The following is a 20083-nucleotide window of genomic DNA, read 5'->3' as shown; positions in this document are numbered from 1 at the left end:
ATAGGCAAAAGTTCCCAAATTGAAAAAATTAAAAATAAAAATCGCTTCCACTCGGGCTATTAGGAAATATGCAATCTCATACTTGCATATGCGATCACATATTGGTCGCATATAAAAGTATGCCATGACATACTTGCCAGGATCGCATATGCTATCATGGCATATGCGATCGCATTTGACAAGAATGTTATATATATATATATATATATATATATATATATATATATACTTTTGATGACTCTAATCCTAGTAAAAATAGGAAATCCGATACAAATAGAATATCCCATAACTAAGTAGTCTCAAAGTAGGTGACTCGAACAATCTTTCGTTTAGACAATCTTCAGAAAAGGCCCATGATTCTCCCCAATATTTGTCTTCTATGCATGAGCGAGGCAGAATTGATTGATCATTTATTCACACATTGCTCCTTTGCGCGTCAAGTGTGAATCACGTTTCTAAAGATCTTTGGTGTCAACTGGGCGATACCACAATCAGTGGTCATATTGCTATGGATGTGGCATGGTGTCATACTTGCTAAGGAGTGGCTAGATTCTTGTGATTGATCATGCTTGCAGTACTATTGAACATTTTGGGGGAACATAATAGGCGATGCTTCCTTAATAAACAGGGTCCATGGGAAGTAGCGTGGAAATATGAGAGGGATGTTATAGAATGGATATATGGGATTAAACCAAGGTATACTTATTAGTAACGGTGGTTGTAACGGTCACCAATGTTTTAAATATCGACAATATTGGCCGATATATCCCACGATATATCTTGTATACCACTTGTGCGATACGAAACGCACAGGTAGTGTCGATATATCCCACATGTTCGATCCGGTGAGCATTTTCAATTTCCGATCCCTTTTTTTCTGTTGAAATTATGTTAAATCAGTGTCAAATGGTTATAAATTCTTTTTGTTTTGCATGAAAAATCATGGAGTTGGAGCTTTGATTTCAATGATATCCATTGGTTCTTCTTGTTCTCCATTTGTTTTTTCAAAAATTTTCTTCAACTAGTTGCCAATTGAGACTAATTTTGAAGTATTTAGGAGTATTTGATGAAATGATCATCACATACGTTCTAATTTCGAAATTTCAGTGTAGGTGGTCAAATTTGAGGAAAATTGGGAAAAATTCAATATTTTTCTAATTTCTATTCAATTGCTTGCAATGTTGCACTCCAAACATGAAATCAAGCTTTCGTGAGGGCTGATCTACTGCTTTGTTAAGTTCTTGTCAATTTTTTGAAAATAAAAATTATTTTTAATTAAAAATTATTAAAATAATTTTTTTTTTCAAAAATTCCCCTTAACCAGCTCTCAATTGACACTAATTTCGAAGTATTTAGGAGTGTTTGATGAAATGATCATCACATACACTCTACATGTTATGCATTCAGTTTGAATATAGTTGCATTAGTCTAGTCAGACAACGCATAGCTTAGGACCCTATATAAAGGAAACCTATTATGCGCACTTCTTTTTTGAGATGTTATGATTTAAAAGTGTGTATTAAGGTCTTTTCTAACAATCCCTGAAGTTTCATAAAAAATTCAACCATTTTCCCCATGTTTCCCAAAAAGTGCAATAAATTCCCCAATACAAAGGATATATCCCATGCGATAACCGATACGTATCTGTATCCCAACGATGTGATATGTAACACGATACCGATATTTGAAACATTGACGGTAACCACCATTATCGATACGGGTATCAGCCATAATGGCCAATATGGGGGCATAACGATGGTTACGACCCCTGTAACGATTGAAATCTTTCTTTTCCTGAAAAAATTCTGAAAAAAAAATCTAGAAAATGTAAGTATTACAAATATGTATTCATTTTTCATTTTGAACATGTTTGTGGTAGTGTAACGGTCCACTCATTGGTAAGAGTGTTGTAGTAGGTTGTCTAGTGGATTTCTAAACATGATTATGTCTCTAATGTGTACACATCACAATCAAGCTCTATAACTAGAAATTAGAGGGGGGGAAAAAAGGAAAAGAAAAAAGAAGGCACAAATACTACTTTTTCAATTTTTTGAAAAAAGAGCCGTCGGTGCTTCTCCCAAATCACTTTAATCTACGGTTTTAATCTTAAAAACTATAGTAAGAGTGGTCGAGATTTGTTGTAAAATGATATAGAAGAATTTTTGGAATGAAAAAAGTGAATCAATGAGGAGAAAAATGAATTTAAATAGAAAAGTGAAATTTTTTTTACCGTTATGGGGGTGACAGTCATTATGCCTTGTAACGGCCTTTACGACTACCGTAACGGCCGATACGGTCCCAAAAAACCAATTAACCCATGTCACCCCTAGATCGCGTAACGGTCATGGCCATTGCTTACATGTATCAACCTTTACGGGTGTATCGTAATGGATATGGAACACGTTGAATTTAACATATCAATGTTCTTGATGTTTCATCTATTGCTTGGGCTATAACGTTGGAACGCTTTTTCGAAGATATTCTCTCTGTTTTTTTTTTCTTTTCTTTTCTTTTTTTGTATTCTTTGTTGTCTAAGCAGCCTTTTAATAAAATAAACTCATTATCCTTCCAAAAAAGTGACTTGAACAAATATCTCAAAACTACAAAACATTAAATGTATTAAAAACTTAACAAATGACAAATATGCAAGGTATATGGAAGGAAAGGAATAGTAGAATTTGTGGTGGTTGTGTTAGGTCTTCTCAGTTCCCGGTACTTGGCCGAGCACATCAAGTTTCTTTGTTTGAGTTTGTCACTTTGTCTATTCCAACTGAAGAATTCAAAGGGCTGAGGATTGTCGACCTATGAAATCATTGGGCCGAAGTTATATCAGTTGGTATGGTGAGCCTTAAAAGGCCTATATCGTGGATCCATCCTCCACGACAATGGAAGGTTTGATGTTGACAGAGGCTCTTTGGTAAGGAACAGGGTGATTTGTGACCCCTTTGGGGAGGTCAAGTTGACATTATCAGGCCTAGCGGGGATTAGTGATGAAAGTTCTCTGGAGATCTTGGCAGTTAAAGAGGGTTGCATCTCTTTTAGGAACACTCCTCTGGTCCTTTAATCTCTGACGGTGACCTAGGAAGTTCAATTGCTTGAGTTTTTGGGAAATGCTTAGCCCTTTGGAAATAGGCTTTCCTTGTAATTAATTGCTTAAATAGTTTTTTGGGTTGTCTAGATTGGGGGAATGTGAATGCTTCCCTCTTCCCTTACAATTTGAGACATTTGGAGGATGATGGGCGTAAAAAATCTCGGCAACTTGAAATGTCCACTGGTCATTGCATTACTAAGAAAATAGGCACTTTTAATTTTCATAATCTTGAATATGGAATCTCACTCCAAACCATGATTCCCCTATTCTCACCTTAGGGTCATTGCACCAAAGGGTTTTTTGAGAGGGATGGAATATGTAATATATAAAATGATTTTGTACTCTTAATGTATGAAATATGGAATATCACTATTATAGGTCCCTCATGCGTAATATCATATATGTGCCTGTTGTTGCATGAATCAAGGTACATGTCATGTTAATCTACACTAGGGAGTATAGAACCACCATTTCGGATGGGTAAAAGTAGCGATCTGGATCGCAAATGACCCATGATTCATAATGGAAAACGTAGAAGTTTTGTGATTTAGGTAATATTGGATTTATCATTCTTTTCAACTTTGAGCTTTTCATGTTACCTTATCTTTAAGTGTCAGAATGTGTTAGGAGGACACGAGTCATCTTACTTTGATGGGTTAGTTAGACCCAGTGTTTGAGCTATCGGCGAGAAATCGATAATATTGCCGATATTATCGGTGTCGCTAGACCTACGATACCGAAACCCCAATATTTCGTTTCTCTTCTGGATGTCGTCGATATTTTCGATATTATCAGCGAGATTTTTGGATCACTGGCCAAATCAGCCAACTACCCTGTAGATTTCGATAAAATAGGCAAAACAAATGCCATGTTTTCGGCGACGACCCTCTTATTCGGAAAAAAAATATAGAAAAGAAGAAGAAGAAGAAGAAGAAGCTCTCTTACCTTTTTATTCAAGATTTATCTCAAGGAGTGGCCTTTGGCTAGATTTGGTTGGCCAATCGTGGTCAACAGCGCCGGATCTTTCACAAGAACGAAACACCTAAAACCCCCTTTTTCCTTCTAATAGAATTGCTTTGAAAGGAAACTAGATTTCTACCTAGGCTTACGGGGATTTAATTTGGGATTTGAAAAAAATCTGAATTTGGGGAGAGATTTTTGGGAGTTTTAACGGAAAAATCATCGAAATTGCCATTGTCGTTGCCGGTTTATCAAAAAAGGGAAGTGGATTGGCTGGTGTACCACACAATAAGACAAGCACTGACGCTCCTCGAGCTCCGAGTTGTACGAATGGTTCAAATGAGATTAAAGTTACATGGGCCCCACAATGATATATTTATTATATTTACACCGTTCATCTATTTTTAGAGATTATTTTCCAGAAAATGAATCATATCCAAAGATCATCTGGACCACACCACAAATAGCAGCGGAGATAATGATTTTCACCGTTAAACAATTCGTGGGGCCCACCATGATGTATGTGTTGTATCCTCACCGTCCATCTATTTTTCGAGACCATTTTAGAGTATGAGACCAAAAATGAGGTATATCCCAATCTCAAGTGGACCACATTACAGGAAATAGTGTTGAATGAACGTAGACCATTAAAAACCTTTTAGGGCCTATAAAAGTATTCGATCAGGCTAATATTTGATTTTTCCCCTCATCTAGGTCCGTATGACCTAATCATACAGATTGGATATCAAATAAACAATACAGTGGGCCTTTGGAGGATTTTAACGGTGGATGTCCAATCATTATTGTTTTCATGTGGTGTGGTTCATTAGAGATTTGGATCTGACTCATTCTTTGTCTCGTGCACTAAAATGATATCTTCAAATGGTTGGACGTTGTGGATACGAAACATAAACTATGGCGGGGCCACATAACCGCTCGACGTCACTTCGGTTGCAAGTCTTGCTGCTTAACCCATCATAGCAAATCCGCGTCCCTACGGACTCGGGTACATATGTGTCGCGTACTGAGTAAATCATGTGGGGTCCACCGTGATTTACATATTTTATCCACTCCGTCCATCCATTTTCACAGATAATTTGAGGGCTTTAGCCCAAAAACTAAGTATATCCAAATCTCAAGTGGACCTCACCACGGGAAACAGTGTGAATTGAAATTATACTGTCTAAAATTCCATGAGGCCAAAGAAATTCTGGATCAATCTGTTATTTGTGTTTTTCCTTCATCCATGTCTTTGTGATCTTATGAACGGGTTGAATGACAAATAAACATCACTGTAGGCCCTACCAAGGTTTCAACTGTGGAAATCATTATTACCATTGTTTCATGTGGTGTGGTCCACTTGAGCTTTGGACATGCTTCAAATTTCGAAACAACCATTAAAATGAGCTGAAAAAACGGATGGACGGCGTGGATAACCCACGCACATTCACGCACATTCATGGTGGGCCCAACATGTAGGGCAACAGTACTACTCTCAACTGCCACGGGATCCAGACAATGATTACGAGCCAACTCGTCATTCTATGTGGGGATGAAATGTGGCCAGAAATGTGTATTTTTTTTTTTTAATTCATTTACTTTTGCATGTCTTAATTGTTATAAGCTTGCATTTATATTATATAAACTCATTTTAGTTACTATTTGAGTGATTTCTTATGATAACGCATGCCTTTTGGCCCCCATTAAATGGAAACTTCTTATTTAATGCATTCTTTTTGCAATTTTTTCATTCCAAAATATGTAAATATGTGTATTTAGGCATGTCATGAAGTTTCATTGAAAAATTCCACCATTTTCTCCCTGTTTCCCAATTTTTCCCTGCATTTCTGGTTATCGGCGATAACGATATTATATCTTTATCTCCGGCCAGCAAAACTTGTAGCGATAACGACAACTTGAACACTGGTTAGACCCAAGTGATTGTCCTACTTACATTCTTGGCAGTATTGCAGTGGGGTTTGCAGTGGACCATGTTGGGTGTGGAAGCTAGTAGAGCTTCTCAGTTCTAACCTTTTCTTGGTTCGTATATTGCTTATAAGTAGCTTGCAAGTGTGGATATTGCAGTAGATGAGGATTTGCTTGCAAGTGTGGATATCGCAGTAGATGAAGATTCACTTATGTGGAATGGATAGAACTTGGAGCATGGCCCCATCAGTTAAGCATTATGACTGCAATGTGTTGGCCAGTGTTGTCTATTTGTGCACACAACCACTTGTATTCTGGACGACTCAGATTTAGAGAGCCAAAGAAAAGGGACTAGCATCTCATTAGTCAATAAATTTAAAATTTTTAACAATAAAATAAAGAGAGAATAGAAATTAAAATCCATAGGACCAAGATTACTGCAAAGTATGGGATATATTCTTAATATGACTATAACTTGTTTATTTTTATTAAAAACTGTTCTAATTTTTCATATCATATAAAAACGTTCGTCATGTTACTGTAGGTGCATGCATACAATTCTATGCACATATTTAATAATGTAGTGAACGAGAACCATTATTTTATTTTATATCATGGTTCCTTTTAATTCTTTCAGTCACCATGTGTAGGGTAGGGTCCTTTCAATAGAAATGAAAGCAATAAACCTTGTTCCGTAATGAGCTGATGATTTTAATTCAAACCTTCACACACACAGATATATATATATATATATATATAGAGAGAGAGAGAGAGAGAGAGAGAGAGAGAGAGAGAGAGAGAGAGAGAGAGAGAGAGAGAGAGAGAGAGAGAGAGAGAGAGAGAGAGAGAGAGAGAGAGAGAGAGAGAGAGAGAGAGAGAGAGAGAGAGAGAGAGAGAGATGCTCACTAGCGCACTAATGCACCCGCGAACCTATGCACAAAATCTGAATGGTCCACGTGATGTGGCACCCCTTGAAACCTCACAAGCCCAACTTTCAGCCTGATACAAAACTCTGGTGAGCCATGGAATTTGCATTTCCCTTTGCTATGGCCCACTAGAGTTTTGGATTAGGCTGAAAATTGGACCCATAGAGTTTCAAGGGGTGCCACATCTCGTGGACCGTTCAGATTTTGTGCCCATGATATGTGCACAAGGGTGCGCAGGTGAGCATTCCTCTCTCTCTCTCTCTCTCTCTCTCTCTCTCTCTCTCTCTATATATATATATATATATGACTAGTAAAATGGTCAGTTCACCCCAGTTGGGTAAGATTTTTGTGTTTCACCACTCATAATATGTTGGGTGTGAATTAGAGGTGGATAAGAAACCATGTTTGTATCATTTAGCTGAACTTTTGTGTTTTCTAACTAGTATTATCTTCTTCTGTCTGTTGGGGATGGTTGTAACCTTTTTTTTTTTTTCCCCCTGGAGAGATTTGAGTGCAAAAATGTGACCATGACGATCAGAACTGGAAGCTGTGGTACTCATTGGACAAGGTTGATCATGTTAGACATTTTCTTCTACAATATGGCATGTTATCTTCAGTGTTAGCCGCTCATGATTATGATCACATGATCTTTATTGTTAGCCATCATCATCAATGATGGTGATGGTGATGGCCACATGACCGTCATTAATAGGATTTGTGTTTGTAAGTCTTTGACCATGTTTCATCCCTCTAGCATGGAGATTATTGGCTTTGTATCTTAGTCTATAAACATTAATTGGTCTGTATCTGACCATTTTACAACATTGGAAAAGCTGTTATTGTGGCATCAAGAAGGAAAAATCTTTGAGAGAGCTTGGACTAAAAGCTTCCCATTCTTAGCAGTTGAATGTTGATTTTGCAGGTAATTCATGGGTTGGTGGACAGAATCATGGAAGTTGTGGGAATACCTTTTGTTCCAGTTGGAGACAGTACGGGTTATTATATAAGGCCATCACACGTAAGCATTTGCGATTATATTCACTGATGCATATTTTTATAGGATTTTGCAGTCAAGCATTTTGCAGGTGTTTTACCTTCAGCATTTTAATCATGTGATACTTGGTCATCTTAACATCTGTTGAAGGAACCTGAGTTTTTTCCGGGTAGACAAGCTAGCATCATTTTCAAAGGAAAGCAGATTGGCACCTTCGGCATTGTTCACCCAGAGGTAATGGAATCATTTAGGAATGCTGAGATGCGATGTTTTGATGATTGATTACTTCTGTTCTGTATATCATAGTTCATATGTTCTTAAAAAATAAAAAAGAAGTAATCATAGTACATTTAGCTCGATACTAAGTGAAAATGTGACATCAACCATTATGGAACTTTCATAATTCATGCTGCCTCATTTATGTAATATCATTTCTGAAATATTGGGTTTCATTATAAGATTATGTTCCTAAATTGGATTCTTTTAAAAAAGATGTTAAGTTCATAGATTAAATTGTTCTCCGAGTGTGATGATTATCAAGATCCGGATGCTGAATAACCGATTGTTAGTCTGTCTTTTAGTTTATGATCATTGCCTGTTGTCCCTTTCGATGATGATATTTTCAGTCCCTCGAATCTGAAGAGAACAACATTGAGTGGTTTACACTTCTTCCAAATGTTTCCTTCTAGTTAGAAACCAACTTACCTCATAGCCATTAAAATGTCTTGATTGCATATGCCCACTGCAAAAATGCTACTTGGTGAAATGTCTTCACAACAATCTGTGACCATAATTAGCGAATAGGTGGATACTGCAACTTTGTTCCAATCCTTACAATTGCCAGTGAGAAAAGGTAGTCAAAACTCCTGGAATAAGTGACTTCCTACTACTGACATTCTTGGACACTGCAGGCAGTTTCTGGGTATTCTGACATCAATTGAGTGCAGGTGCCTGTTTTGATAACTGCAGATGATCATTCTGATCTCTTGCAAAGCATTCTTAAGTCATGATTCTAAAATGTTACTTGAACTGGTGGAAGAGGGTGCAAAAAGACTACATTAATGACCGTGGTTTGTGACTAAATGAGTCTAATTAGGTGTGTTTGTTACAATATCATGCCATGATTAAGTACATTCCTTGGTTTATCCCCATGGTAGTGAGTGAGTAATCTCTAGATAGTGTTCGGGAGTTTATCAAGCTAAGTCTCAAAAGCATTCCAGTGAATTTCTAGATAGTGTTAGGGAGTTTATGAAGTTAAGTTTCAGAAGCATTCCTTCCGAAGAAACAGGACCTCAAAGCAAAATTAATGCTAGTAAGGTTCATTTAGCCACTTCAAAGACTCCATCTCAGGCCAATGATAGTGGCAGGGAACTCTGAGAATGCTGTTCCATGCACTTTCAGGACCTCTTTCAAACTCTGGATGTTTTCTTTCAATATGAATGGAATCCGCTCTTTAGGTTGTGGTTGAGGAAGGAAGGTGCTTGCATGATAGAGTTTCAAGCTTCTTTTATATACTTGTTTTCTTCTTCTTTTTTTCTTATTTTTTTCTTTGCCAATTTAAAGTGTCAATTGTCCATTTGCATTGTATGCCTACTTTTTTTTCTCTCTTTTTTTTTTCTTGTTCATTCTCTATTAGTAGTGTTTTGGTTGTTTGTTAACTCTAATGTGTGAAATGAAGCATCTCTTCCTTGCTTTGCAAGTAAGAAATCTAGGATAGGCGGGCCCAGATTGTGGGTCTGCCCGAATCCACTTCTGGAAATTTTTGGTACATGAATATACCAGATGGATTTTTGAAAAAAAAAGAAAGAAGAAGTAAGAAATCTAGGAACACATTGGTTGCATTGAAAGCTCAAACCTTTGGCATATGAGTAATTTATACAAGTATAAATAATGAGGTAAAAATATTATGACCTAGGAATGAAATGATGATTTTGGTTTGTGGTAGTTGTTTGCTTTCCCTTTCTTTTCACCGTAGTTCCCAACCATTACAATGCCATTGTAGGATTTGGTGTTGCTAACCTTGTTTTGCACCACGTACTCTATCATTTCACCTTGAGTTAGTTTGGTCTCTGTTGCAACTGAGGATGACCAGCATGTTTGGGGTTCACATGCAGAGATGGTCAGATGATCGAAACCGCCCATTTTCTGGGTGTTATGCTATGCAGGCCTCCTTAAGAAACTTGCTGTGGATGGATGATTCTGATCATCATTGTGAGATGAATATCAAACATCGAAAAGAAAATTTTCAATGGCTTAGATTCAACTCCAAAAATCAAATGTCAGGATCTTCGTGGAAGCATGATTGTTGGTCCATGGCTTACTTATGGTAAAGAGAACATGGACAGTTCAAATCATCAGACCATCTTAGCATGTGGGCCCCAGTGGGATGACAGATGATAGCGATCTTGAGCCATGACATAGTGACAATCCCATGCTTAAACTAAATCGGTAGAATGCTCGAGTGACAAACATCATCCCATGAGCACCCTCAAAAGGCGCATTCCATGCCTAAAGGCCATTTTTAGAAAAATGGAAGTTCATCTTTGTGGTTGGATGCACTTTCACACACCCCATCTAATACTCCACTTGTCAAAATAGGCACTAAAAAGCTCACTTGCTGAAAACCAATTGGATCATTTATTGGTGAGTTGGGTGATTTTCTCGATACAGAAGTTGCAGGAAACCCTTTTTGTAGGAAGCCCCTTTTGGGAGTTGTGTCCAAAGGGACCTGAATGAGTTTAAACAATATCTTGTTTTCCTGACTCTAGAATTGTGCTATTAAGATTAGAAAGTTGGTAGGAGCCTAACACAGTTATGCTGATATGGATTTCAGGTCTTGACTAAATTTGATATTCCTGATCCATGCTCCTTTGTCGAACTTAGCATTGAAGCCTTCTTGTAGAGTTCCTTCTGGCCACTCAGATCACAGTTCGTTGGCAGGTAAGCACTGAAAGATGTCATTTCCACTAACTGTAGGTGTATGGACCAACATGTGGGACATTGGAGCCGCTTATCAGGTGGGCCTCAGTGTGGATGACTTGCCTGGATTCCCTTATCAGGTGGATACCATGTATAAAAATTGGATGCTGAAAGAAAGGGGGTCAACAGTCAATATTCAACATATATGAGGGGCCACCAGCTACCTGATGACTCATGACTGTGCCAGCCTACTTTTTGTGCCATGTGATCGACATGGTGTGGCCCGCCTGATGAGCAGCTCACATTTGGCACGCATGATCAGCAAATCTATAGAATGTAATCATTTAAGAGCAGCCAAACGTGGCTCATACATCTGAATGAAAATTGCAGGGAGCAGGCTGCCTCGGGAGTTTGGGGTGATGAGATTCTTATAGACAATAACTCGTTTTTGCCAGTTGCAGCTTACAGGGATAAAAGATCATTTGTTATTTAAAAGCAAGAAAACACTTGCGTATGATTCAGAGGTTTAAGAAAAAAAACAGAGAAGGAAAAAAAAACAAAAAACAAAGGGATTCCAATTTGGTGTATTTATTTAGATTTCTCACTGTCAATGATGCTTTTGGATGGGAATAGGAAGTGATTGACCTGTGAGGATGTTGACACCCCTTTTAATTATCTAAAACTGTTGAGATAGCTGATGGACGTGCAGAATGAGTTTTTCCTTATTGTTTATCTGGTGGACCAAACATTTATGGGCCTCTCCTATAGAAACCTCCTCCATTGCAGTATCCAAGTGCCTGATTGGTGGCCTAGAAATGAGCAGTTTCTTGTTGGTCCTCCATCAATGGGGAAGTTCCATGCTGTGGTTAAGATCTTCTGGCAGGTTACAAAATCGCTCCCAGCCATGATGGGCTTGTATTTGAACAGCCTTGATCATGGAAAGGTGGGTCCAGTTGAGTATATTACCAAGCACTGTTGGGGCTAGAGTTTTCATCTTCCCACTCTGTATCCAAAAGGGTGCTGTGATTCAGTATTACTGTGCAAACCTACATTTGGATTGAATGGGATGTGGATTACCGCATGAAGTTCCTGTGGTCGGAAGCTAGGTGGGGCCCACTGTGATGCCTGTGAGGAATCCACCCGGTCCATCCATTTTGCCAGCTAATGTTATGACATGATCCCAGAAATGAGGCAGATCCAAAATTAAAGTGGGCCGCAAAACAGGTAATGCCGAGAGAATTGAATGCCCACTGTTGAAACATTGATGGGGCCAGTAAAGTTTTGAGGGGCTAATATTTGTGTTCAATTCATCCCAGTGGGAATGACCTTACAAACGGTTTGGATGGCATGAACATCACGGCGGACCTTGGGATGGTTTCAACAGTATGGGCACTTTTTCCTGCTGTTTGGCCCACTTGTGTTTTGCATCTACCTCATTTTTGGGCTAATATCCTAACATGAGCTGGCAATACAGATGGACATGGTGGATTCCTCACATACAGCATGGTGGGCCCAACAGTCGAGATCGCCGGGTCTGATAGAATGGGTATGCCTGGATTGCCCGTGGCCTCGGCGTTACCTATTCATGAGATCGCAGCCATTCAAACCCGTAGCCATACAAGGGATGCTACTTTTGCATGCCCTTATTGGTTGTGATTATCTAGTTATGGTTATTTTGGGTTATCTAAAATCCATTGTACTTTCTCTTAAACGGTCTTTGTTTATCATGGTGGGCCCAATTGGGTTGCCCCACATGGGATTCACTGTAATAAGGCAGGAGGAATTCTTAATGGATTTAACTCGCAAATGTGGGTTTGCTTTATATTTTAAAGAGACTGATCTTGACTATGTTGCTAATTTATAGATGAGCCCCTGTGGTCCACCTATGATCATGTTGGACCACCGGATGATAGCGTTACACTGGAAATTTATTTATTTTTTGTAACGCGCACAACCCACATGGCCTCAAACAGCATCATGTTCGTATTATCATAGCCATTTAAAAAAGCAACGGATATTCTCTTGGATTAAACAAGCGATTCAGTCAAGTAGTGACTGATACATTGTCTTGAATGATACAAGCAATGAATGTTTGGGTGGGCCACAGATGTACTGGATATGATCTTCCAATTTGAGGAGTTTTTGGTGCACAAGGCATCCACATTGAGATGCTTTAAAAATGGATGGTGCACTCGTAGCCCATTGGAAGTAGTGTACTCAAGTGTATTGATGCATACCAAAGTTGAGTGTATTAATACATACCTAATATGGATAAGTGAAAAGCCAACAAAACCAGGCATTCATAGGAATAAGAGAGAGCTTTCCAATTTTTAAGAAAAAATGTCCTTGATGCCTGGCATTGCATAAACCCATCGTCCTCAACCAAGCTCAATGGTCCATGCTTTGGATAAACAATCAGCAGTTCCGGTTTTGCCAGATTAAGGTCCATGTATGATGGCTTGGCCCTGTGGTGCCCACGCTTGAGCTAACTGGGTTCTGGTCTTGCCAGATTATGAGAAAATTACCAATGTAGGCCCCACCTTTTATCCAGCGTCTTTTATGAAGGATCCAAAGCTTACCTTCCCAACTTAGACTTGCACGTACGGATAGAGTATTTGAGGATGAAAATACCCCTGCTTTTTCAAAGTGATTTTTCGTTTCTACAGACCTATAGCTACAGTTTATAACCGTAGCCATAGGTAGCCTAAGCAAGCGTATTTTTGTCCTCAAATGCTTTGTCCGTACGTGCAAGGTATAAGTTGGGAAGGTAAGTTTTGGATCCTTCGTAAAAGACGCTGGATAAAAGGTGGGGTCTACAGTTGTAATTTTCTCCGAGATTATTGTCTTTTTATGTTCGGGGTCTAATCAGGTTACCCATTGGGTCTTTGGATCTAGGTTTTGAGTTGGGCTCAGAAATAGTAGGAGCATGTACATGGTCAAGGATGGTCAGGCACACCAGATGTAGGGTTCGATCATACACATGTGCCACTTTGACACATGCATGGCGTGTAAGCTGGTGATCTTGCATGCATCTGGCTTAGAAAACCTCATTTGTTGTTAGAATAATCAATATATATGTAACATATATATTAAAATTAAGAGAATTTTACTGAAGAAAAAGCTACCTATTTAATATAGAATTTACATTCAGACACCTTTCTCGTAAAAGGTTTTCAATAAATTATTCGAATTAATTTATGTAATTATCATTGTAGTTCCTTCCATTAATGAAAGTTAGGATTGGTGGTGCCAGGAAATGTGTCAAGGACCAGGGTGAACCCCATCATGATGTTTATATGAAATTCACCTTGACCACTAGGTGTATCACTAAGTCTTAGTCTCATGGACCAAAAATCAGCCCTGTCAGTGATTTCAGCAGACTACATGAATGGATAGTGTATAGGGCCACGTTCACCCTTTAAACTATTTCCCTCAGTGTTTCCCAAGCCTTATTTTTAGGCCTCAAGCCTAAATTTTGGGGTGATATCTAATGGTTGAAGTGGATTTCATATAATCATCATAGTGGGCCCTATAAAAAGCAAAGGTAGACATCTTTCCCAACTAATTCCTTTTGTGTGGATCACCTGAATCAGATGCCAACATGAATTTTTGTCCTTAAGGCTTAATGTAGTATTATTACACATCTTGTTACGCCCCAAAATTCGAATACAAAGTGTGCACCCTCAAACATAAATTTCGAGTCGTAACTCGTACATTGTAAACTTAACTCATTCCATTATACGATTATTCAAAGCCAAAATAATATTCATTTTACATTCTAATTATGTTCATTTACAATCATTCACACAAAAAATGATTTAAGTATCAACATTCATCCATTCTCAACATCCATAAACATTTAATCAGCATAAATTAGGTATCATTCATCAGTCAATACAGCTTACCAATGAATATTTGCTACACACTTATAACAATTCAATTAAATAAAATTAATTAAATGATTAAAATCTTACAACTAATATCATCATTCATTGTATATGAATCATATTATCCTAACAAATAAAATTCTAATTAAATAATTAAAAACAATCTAAATGCGGTCTGTTCCTCTTTTGATAGATAAGCCCACGTCTCATGTGTGTCATGCACCAGTTTAGTCATAATTTCTTATTCCAGCGCCAACTAATTAGCTAATTGCTCATCTGTACAGTTTTTTCATCAATAAAAATGTAAGTTTGTCAGGCTTAGTGAGAAAACACAGTACGGTTCATGCTTATTGAAATTAAGATATAGTAGAAACAGAGTATACACAATGATATGGATGCAAATGATGTATAAATGCATCAAATAGGATGATCGTCTATCTACTTGGGTTGGAGATCGTCAACCCGCATCTACCCGTTGGGTAGGCTTCCACCTTTCGATAGGCTTGGGTGTAGCCCGCATATGGTAACTTTCTACCACGATCAACATTTCTTCCAAGAAGGGCCCCTAGGATCAGCAACGCAATATGTTTGTATGATGGATGATGTATGAATGTATCATTTCATAACTATCATAGTTATTTATCTTGATTATAAGATTCACATGTAAATTCAACGTACAATTATCATATAATTTATGTAATTTAGTACAGATTAGCATGTGATTTACCGTAGCATAGATCACAATAGTTGAATTAACAATATTGTAACAAAACACTCCAATCAGTACATCAATCAATCAAACCATCATAAACAATTTATTTTAATTTCAATGAACATGAGACACAACGGGATTACTCACCTGCTTCTACCAGTGAAGAATCAACAAGATAATCAGATTGATTTAAATTAAGAAATTCTATCAATTATATTCACTACATTGTTATTCATCTGGTTATATTACACAGTGGGGCCTGACTTTGATTAACATCCTAAGTGGCCAAACCCTAAATAACCAAATATTTGAAATAATATGTTCATTAAATTCAATCATCAAAATTCATATTTTTGAAAATTCTATTCAAACAACTATCGATAGATATACACCCATCATTGCCCACTCCTTGGTAAAACATAAGAGAAAACCCATAGATTTACTAATCTAAATCATCTATATGCTTATTTACATTTAGATTCTGAAATTGAATGGCAAATGATTGATCGAGGTGGCCCACCGGATGATTGGATTATTCAGATTCTTGAGGTCTTAGCATATTTTGCATCTACATATTAAATGAATTATGTGAATTTAACCACACATATGCCTGTAACATCCTGGATTCTCACTGTTTTGGATTCCTAAAAATCCTAAAAATTTCTTTTATAAATTAACTTATAATATCACTTAAATGACAATTAACACTCAATGTTAGTTTATACAGGGGTGGTACTAGTAAAGAACCACACAAGTCCGATTAATCAACCGTAAGAAACCACCGAATCCACCCGGTTATGTGAACATTAAGTTTAGCCCCATGATTTACTCATATAGGGCCTAAATCTAACCGACCCTTTACTAACTAATCAAAACAAGCATGACTAAAATAAAGATCTAACCGGGGCAGAGTCAGTTAAGGCCCGGATCTTGAATAATAGACCAAATCAATCCCGTTACTCTTTTAGCCTAAAACCGACAGTTTAGAGTAAACATGACCAAATCTCCACTTTCACTAGCTATAAATAGGCCTCACTATGAAAATAGTTAATTCAAACCTTAATCATCGCCCACGAGAAATTTCAATACCTAATTCATTCCAGAAATGTCCCGATTTTCCGAACAAACTCTAGACCGCTCGTTGGTGGGCCACTAGTCCCAAAACTATAGAATAATGTCCATCTTACTGGGCTTGATGTCCATCGAGGGAGTCGGACCTACGTATTGTCCAGAACTGCTAAACTTGAGCCAAAGGATAAATACATGAGAAGTGCAAATACCCTAAAGGAAGAATCTGAAACTTAAGTGAATTGGGTCATCCACTCTTATGCGAAGTTAAGAGTTCCGGACCGTCGGTTTGCGACCAAACTTCATACGTAGAATAAGGATATTTCCCTACTCATATTCGTATAGTCACGGCCCCAATCGACCATCGGTGACCGTTGAACAGACTTCTAATCATATTTGTCGATCGGCGTATCCAAATGGCGGGCCAATCATGTCCATAAGTAGATCATCATTAGGGCTAACTATCTTACGGTGTATATCAACATGTATGGCCCATAGTGGGCCCTAGAGGTTAGAAAGACCCTCCCATAGGGCTAGTATAGTAAAAGCCTAGCCATTGGGGCCATTTACACCAAATCTGGCACTATAAAAGGGCCTCATTTGGGCACCCCCTCTCCCCATACGAATTTGCCCTAGGTAAGGAAAGAGAGAAGAGAGAGAAAAGGGAGAAAGAAGAAAGGAAGAAGAGAGGAAGGGAGAGTGAATGTGGGCCATATATCAAAGTGGGGCTCAAGGGAGTCACATCTTGTAAAACCCTACCTCTCCCTCAAGAAAATCTATCATCCACAACCGGGAGAACCCCTCTCCACCGATTGGGTAATAAATCTCTCATTTTTTTTGGAACCCCTCATGTTGAGGGAGGTTTTGCATGAGATTCTAACATGCAAATGCGCTTCCTCAAGATTCCGGCAAATCGACTCTGAGTTCAGCATTTCTAGGTCATTTCTAAGATCTCAACAAACTATAGGTGCAGACTATTATCCTTAAGTGGTCTAGCACCAACTAGACTATGAGCCTAATGATTTTGATTGCTTGAATGATGTATTTGAAAATTCTAAAAAAAACATAGGAATTGTATGTTTAGTTTGAAATTGCACGAAATGGTATGTTTGTTTAGTTCTCACATGATGTTATTCTTGCCTCTCACATGATTTGCTACAATGGTTGAATATATGTCCATGTCTTATTTGATTCCTCATATGATGTACCCTATAACATGTATGATTCATTGATTCTTGTGCATTTTGGTTCTAAGGGATGTAGGAAGTGCTTAACTTCCTCACCAACCCACACCACACACACACACACATTGTTCGTGATATTGTTAGCTTTGCTTGCCAGGAAAAATTAGAATTGTATGTTGAGAAAAATGAGAACATGATGTTGTTTATGCTAGTTAATACATTGATAGTTGGCATGTTATGGATCACCATCCAAACCTTTGGGTTGGTCAGGAATATGAGGAAGTGAAGGTGGTCCCACTGGTAGGACTATCCTGAGGCTAAACTCATAGATTTGGGCGAGGGCGTGCGGGCAATAGTAGTTAAACTATATGAGTCGCTTGTACCCGATGTCGTCTGTCACGTGCTTACCTGACTCGTGTGGTCTAACCTATTTACTAACCAACCTTGATTGTTAACTATGTTTGCTCACATATGTATGGAACTTGGAACACTCTACAACCGTTGTAGCCCATTGATAATCAAATTGAAACTAGTCCACCGTCTCGTGAGCCGGGCATGGTGAAATGGGACACTGTGTCTGAGCTTTCGGCCTACGCTGGGGTGCCGCGCCTCCCCGTAGTAACCGCGAGCGATCCCTTTCTCTCGGCACTCCATATGTGCTTGAAGTCGGGGATGAGAAACCCGACGGGATCAAGAACCGTAGGGTCTCGGCCTCACACGTTAGGGGGCCTTGACCTCGCCACCAGCTCAGGGCATTGATACATGGGGTGTATCAGATTTTCCAACTTACTGGATGAATGGACTTAACTAAGAACTCGACTAACACGACCACATTGCATCGCACTAGTTAGGGTGGCGACTCGGCAGTCGAGGTCACTCTGAGAGAGTGTTGGTCATACGTGATCGTTAAATGGAGTCGCTCGAGGAAAAGTTGTGGCGAGGGCATGCATCATATCATCCGTCATGCATGCGCATTAATAAGATTAGTTAGGTGTTTATGATTGATTGTTTTTCATTAAATTCATATTATAACTGATGCTTGTTACAACTTAAGACTAATAGCACCCACTGAGTTGACCACTCACTCCCACTCTAGGATGGTGTTTTAAAACACCAACCAGACTCTTCAATAGTTGCAGGTAGCGATAAGTTCGAGGAGCCTGACGGTGCGAGCCTTGACGAGGAGGATGAGCTGTCTTACTTCCAGCTGATGGGCGGCTCTCCATTGGCTTGATAGGCGGGATCTGAATCGCTGAGCAGTGGGCTCAGCTTTATTCTTTTTGGACATATTATTCTTTTTGTAGTTTTGTTGGGCAACGCCTTGTGCGACCCGTTTATATTTTTGGACCTGTATATATACTAGATCTCTTTCATTTTAGTAGACTTGTGTAGTTGTGCTTCATGTTCCAGGAAATTTCAGGTTGCGCATTTAAACCTGATTAAACACATATTAATGAAAATCAGTTATAAGTGATACTCGGGAACTTGAGAGTCGAGTGTATGCACGACCCCTGATTTTCAGAGTGTTACAATATCGATGACCCATCTCGACCTTCTACGCCAAGCGATAGAAACACTTACGTAGAAATCTAAGCTTTCTTTAATAAATACTTCTAGATTTGACTAGTGTGGCCCATGCAATGGTCAGATTAATTTGGAAGTTAGGACCCTTGTATATTTTGGCCTTACGGATTGTATGATCCGTACAAATCTAATCTGATTCGATCAGATGCACACAATTCGATATCTGAAGTAAAAAACTTTGCATGGAATCTTAGCCTTTCATCGTCTTTATATTGTATCTACCCACAAATCAATGCAATGAATGTGTGGTTGATCCACACCGTTAATTGTATCGATCAATCAAATTACATTAAATGCATAAAAAGTAATGAAAGAATGACAATGAACTTATTGGATTTAAGCTTTTCAAAATTTTCTCTCTCTTCCTTTCTTAGTTGTACGTAAGATGCCTTTTTATGTTAATATCTAAGTTGGAGTATAACTTCTCTTACGACTGCCTCCTTAAAAGAAGAAAACTCATTTGAGAGAGTTAGAGATATAAAAAGGGAGAAGGATTACGGATATAGATAAGATATAGATAAGATATGAGGTAAGATACGGGATAAGATAGTAGATATAGATATGATATACGAAATCTCTCTCTCAAATTCAATGTTTTCACGGGCGTTACACATCTAATGGTCAGAGAGGATCTTGCATACACATCACAGTGGGCTCTACCAAAAATCAAGGTTCGACATTTCTAAAATTGTCTTAATACATCAGCTGAAATCTGAGAAAAGATGTGAGAGAGCCACCCTTGATTTTTTTAAGGTGTCCATAGTGATGTGTATTTGAAATCTATTCCCACCCATTGTTCCGAGTATTGGTGATATTGTATTGGAAATTCTGC

The 20083-nt window shown here is 38.4% G+C and overlaps 1 protein-coding gene across 1 annotated transcript in view; it reads left to right on the top strand.

The window, feature by feature from the left end:
- Positions 1-11521, top strand: part of LOC131216990 (phenylalanine--tRNA ligase beta subunit, cytoplasmic) — a 70370-nt gene extending 58849 nt beyond the window's left edge. The window contains exons 17-20 of the mRNA XM_058211645.1: positions 7826-7921; positions 8048-8131; positions 10731-10837; positions 11207-11521. Coding sequence (XP_058067628.1) covers positions 7826-7921; positions 8048-8131; positions 10731-10799 — 249 coding nt within the window. The 3' untranslated portion in view covers positions 10800-10837; positions 11207-11521. The remainder of the gene's footprint in view (positions 1-7825; positions 7922-8047; positions 8132-10730; positions 10838-11206) is intronic.
- The last annotated feature ends 8562 nt before the right edge of the window (positions 11522-20083 follow it).

This window comes from Magnolia sinica, chromosome 10 (assembly GCF_029962835.1).
Source record: "Magnolia sinica isolate HGM2019 chromosome 10, MsV1, whole genome shotgun sequence".
Lineage (NCBI taxonomy): Eukaryota > Viridiplantae > Streptophyta > Magnoliopsida > Magnoliales > Magnoliaceae > Magnolia > Magnolia sinica.
This window is presented reverse-complemented; position numbering and strand designations above follow the sequence as displayed.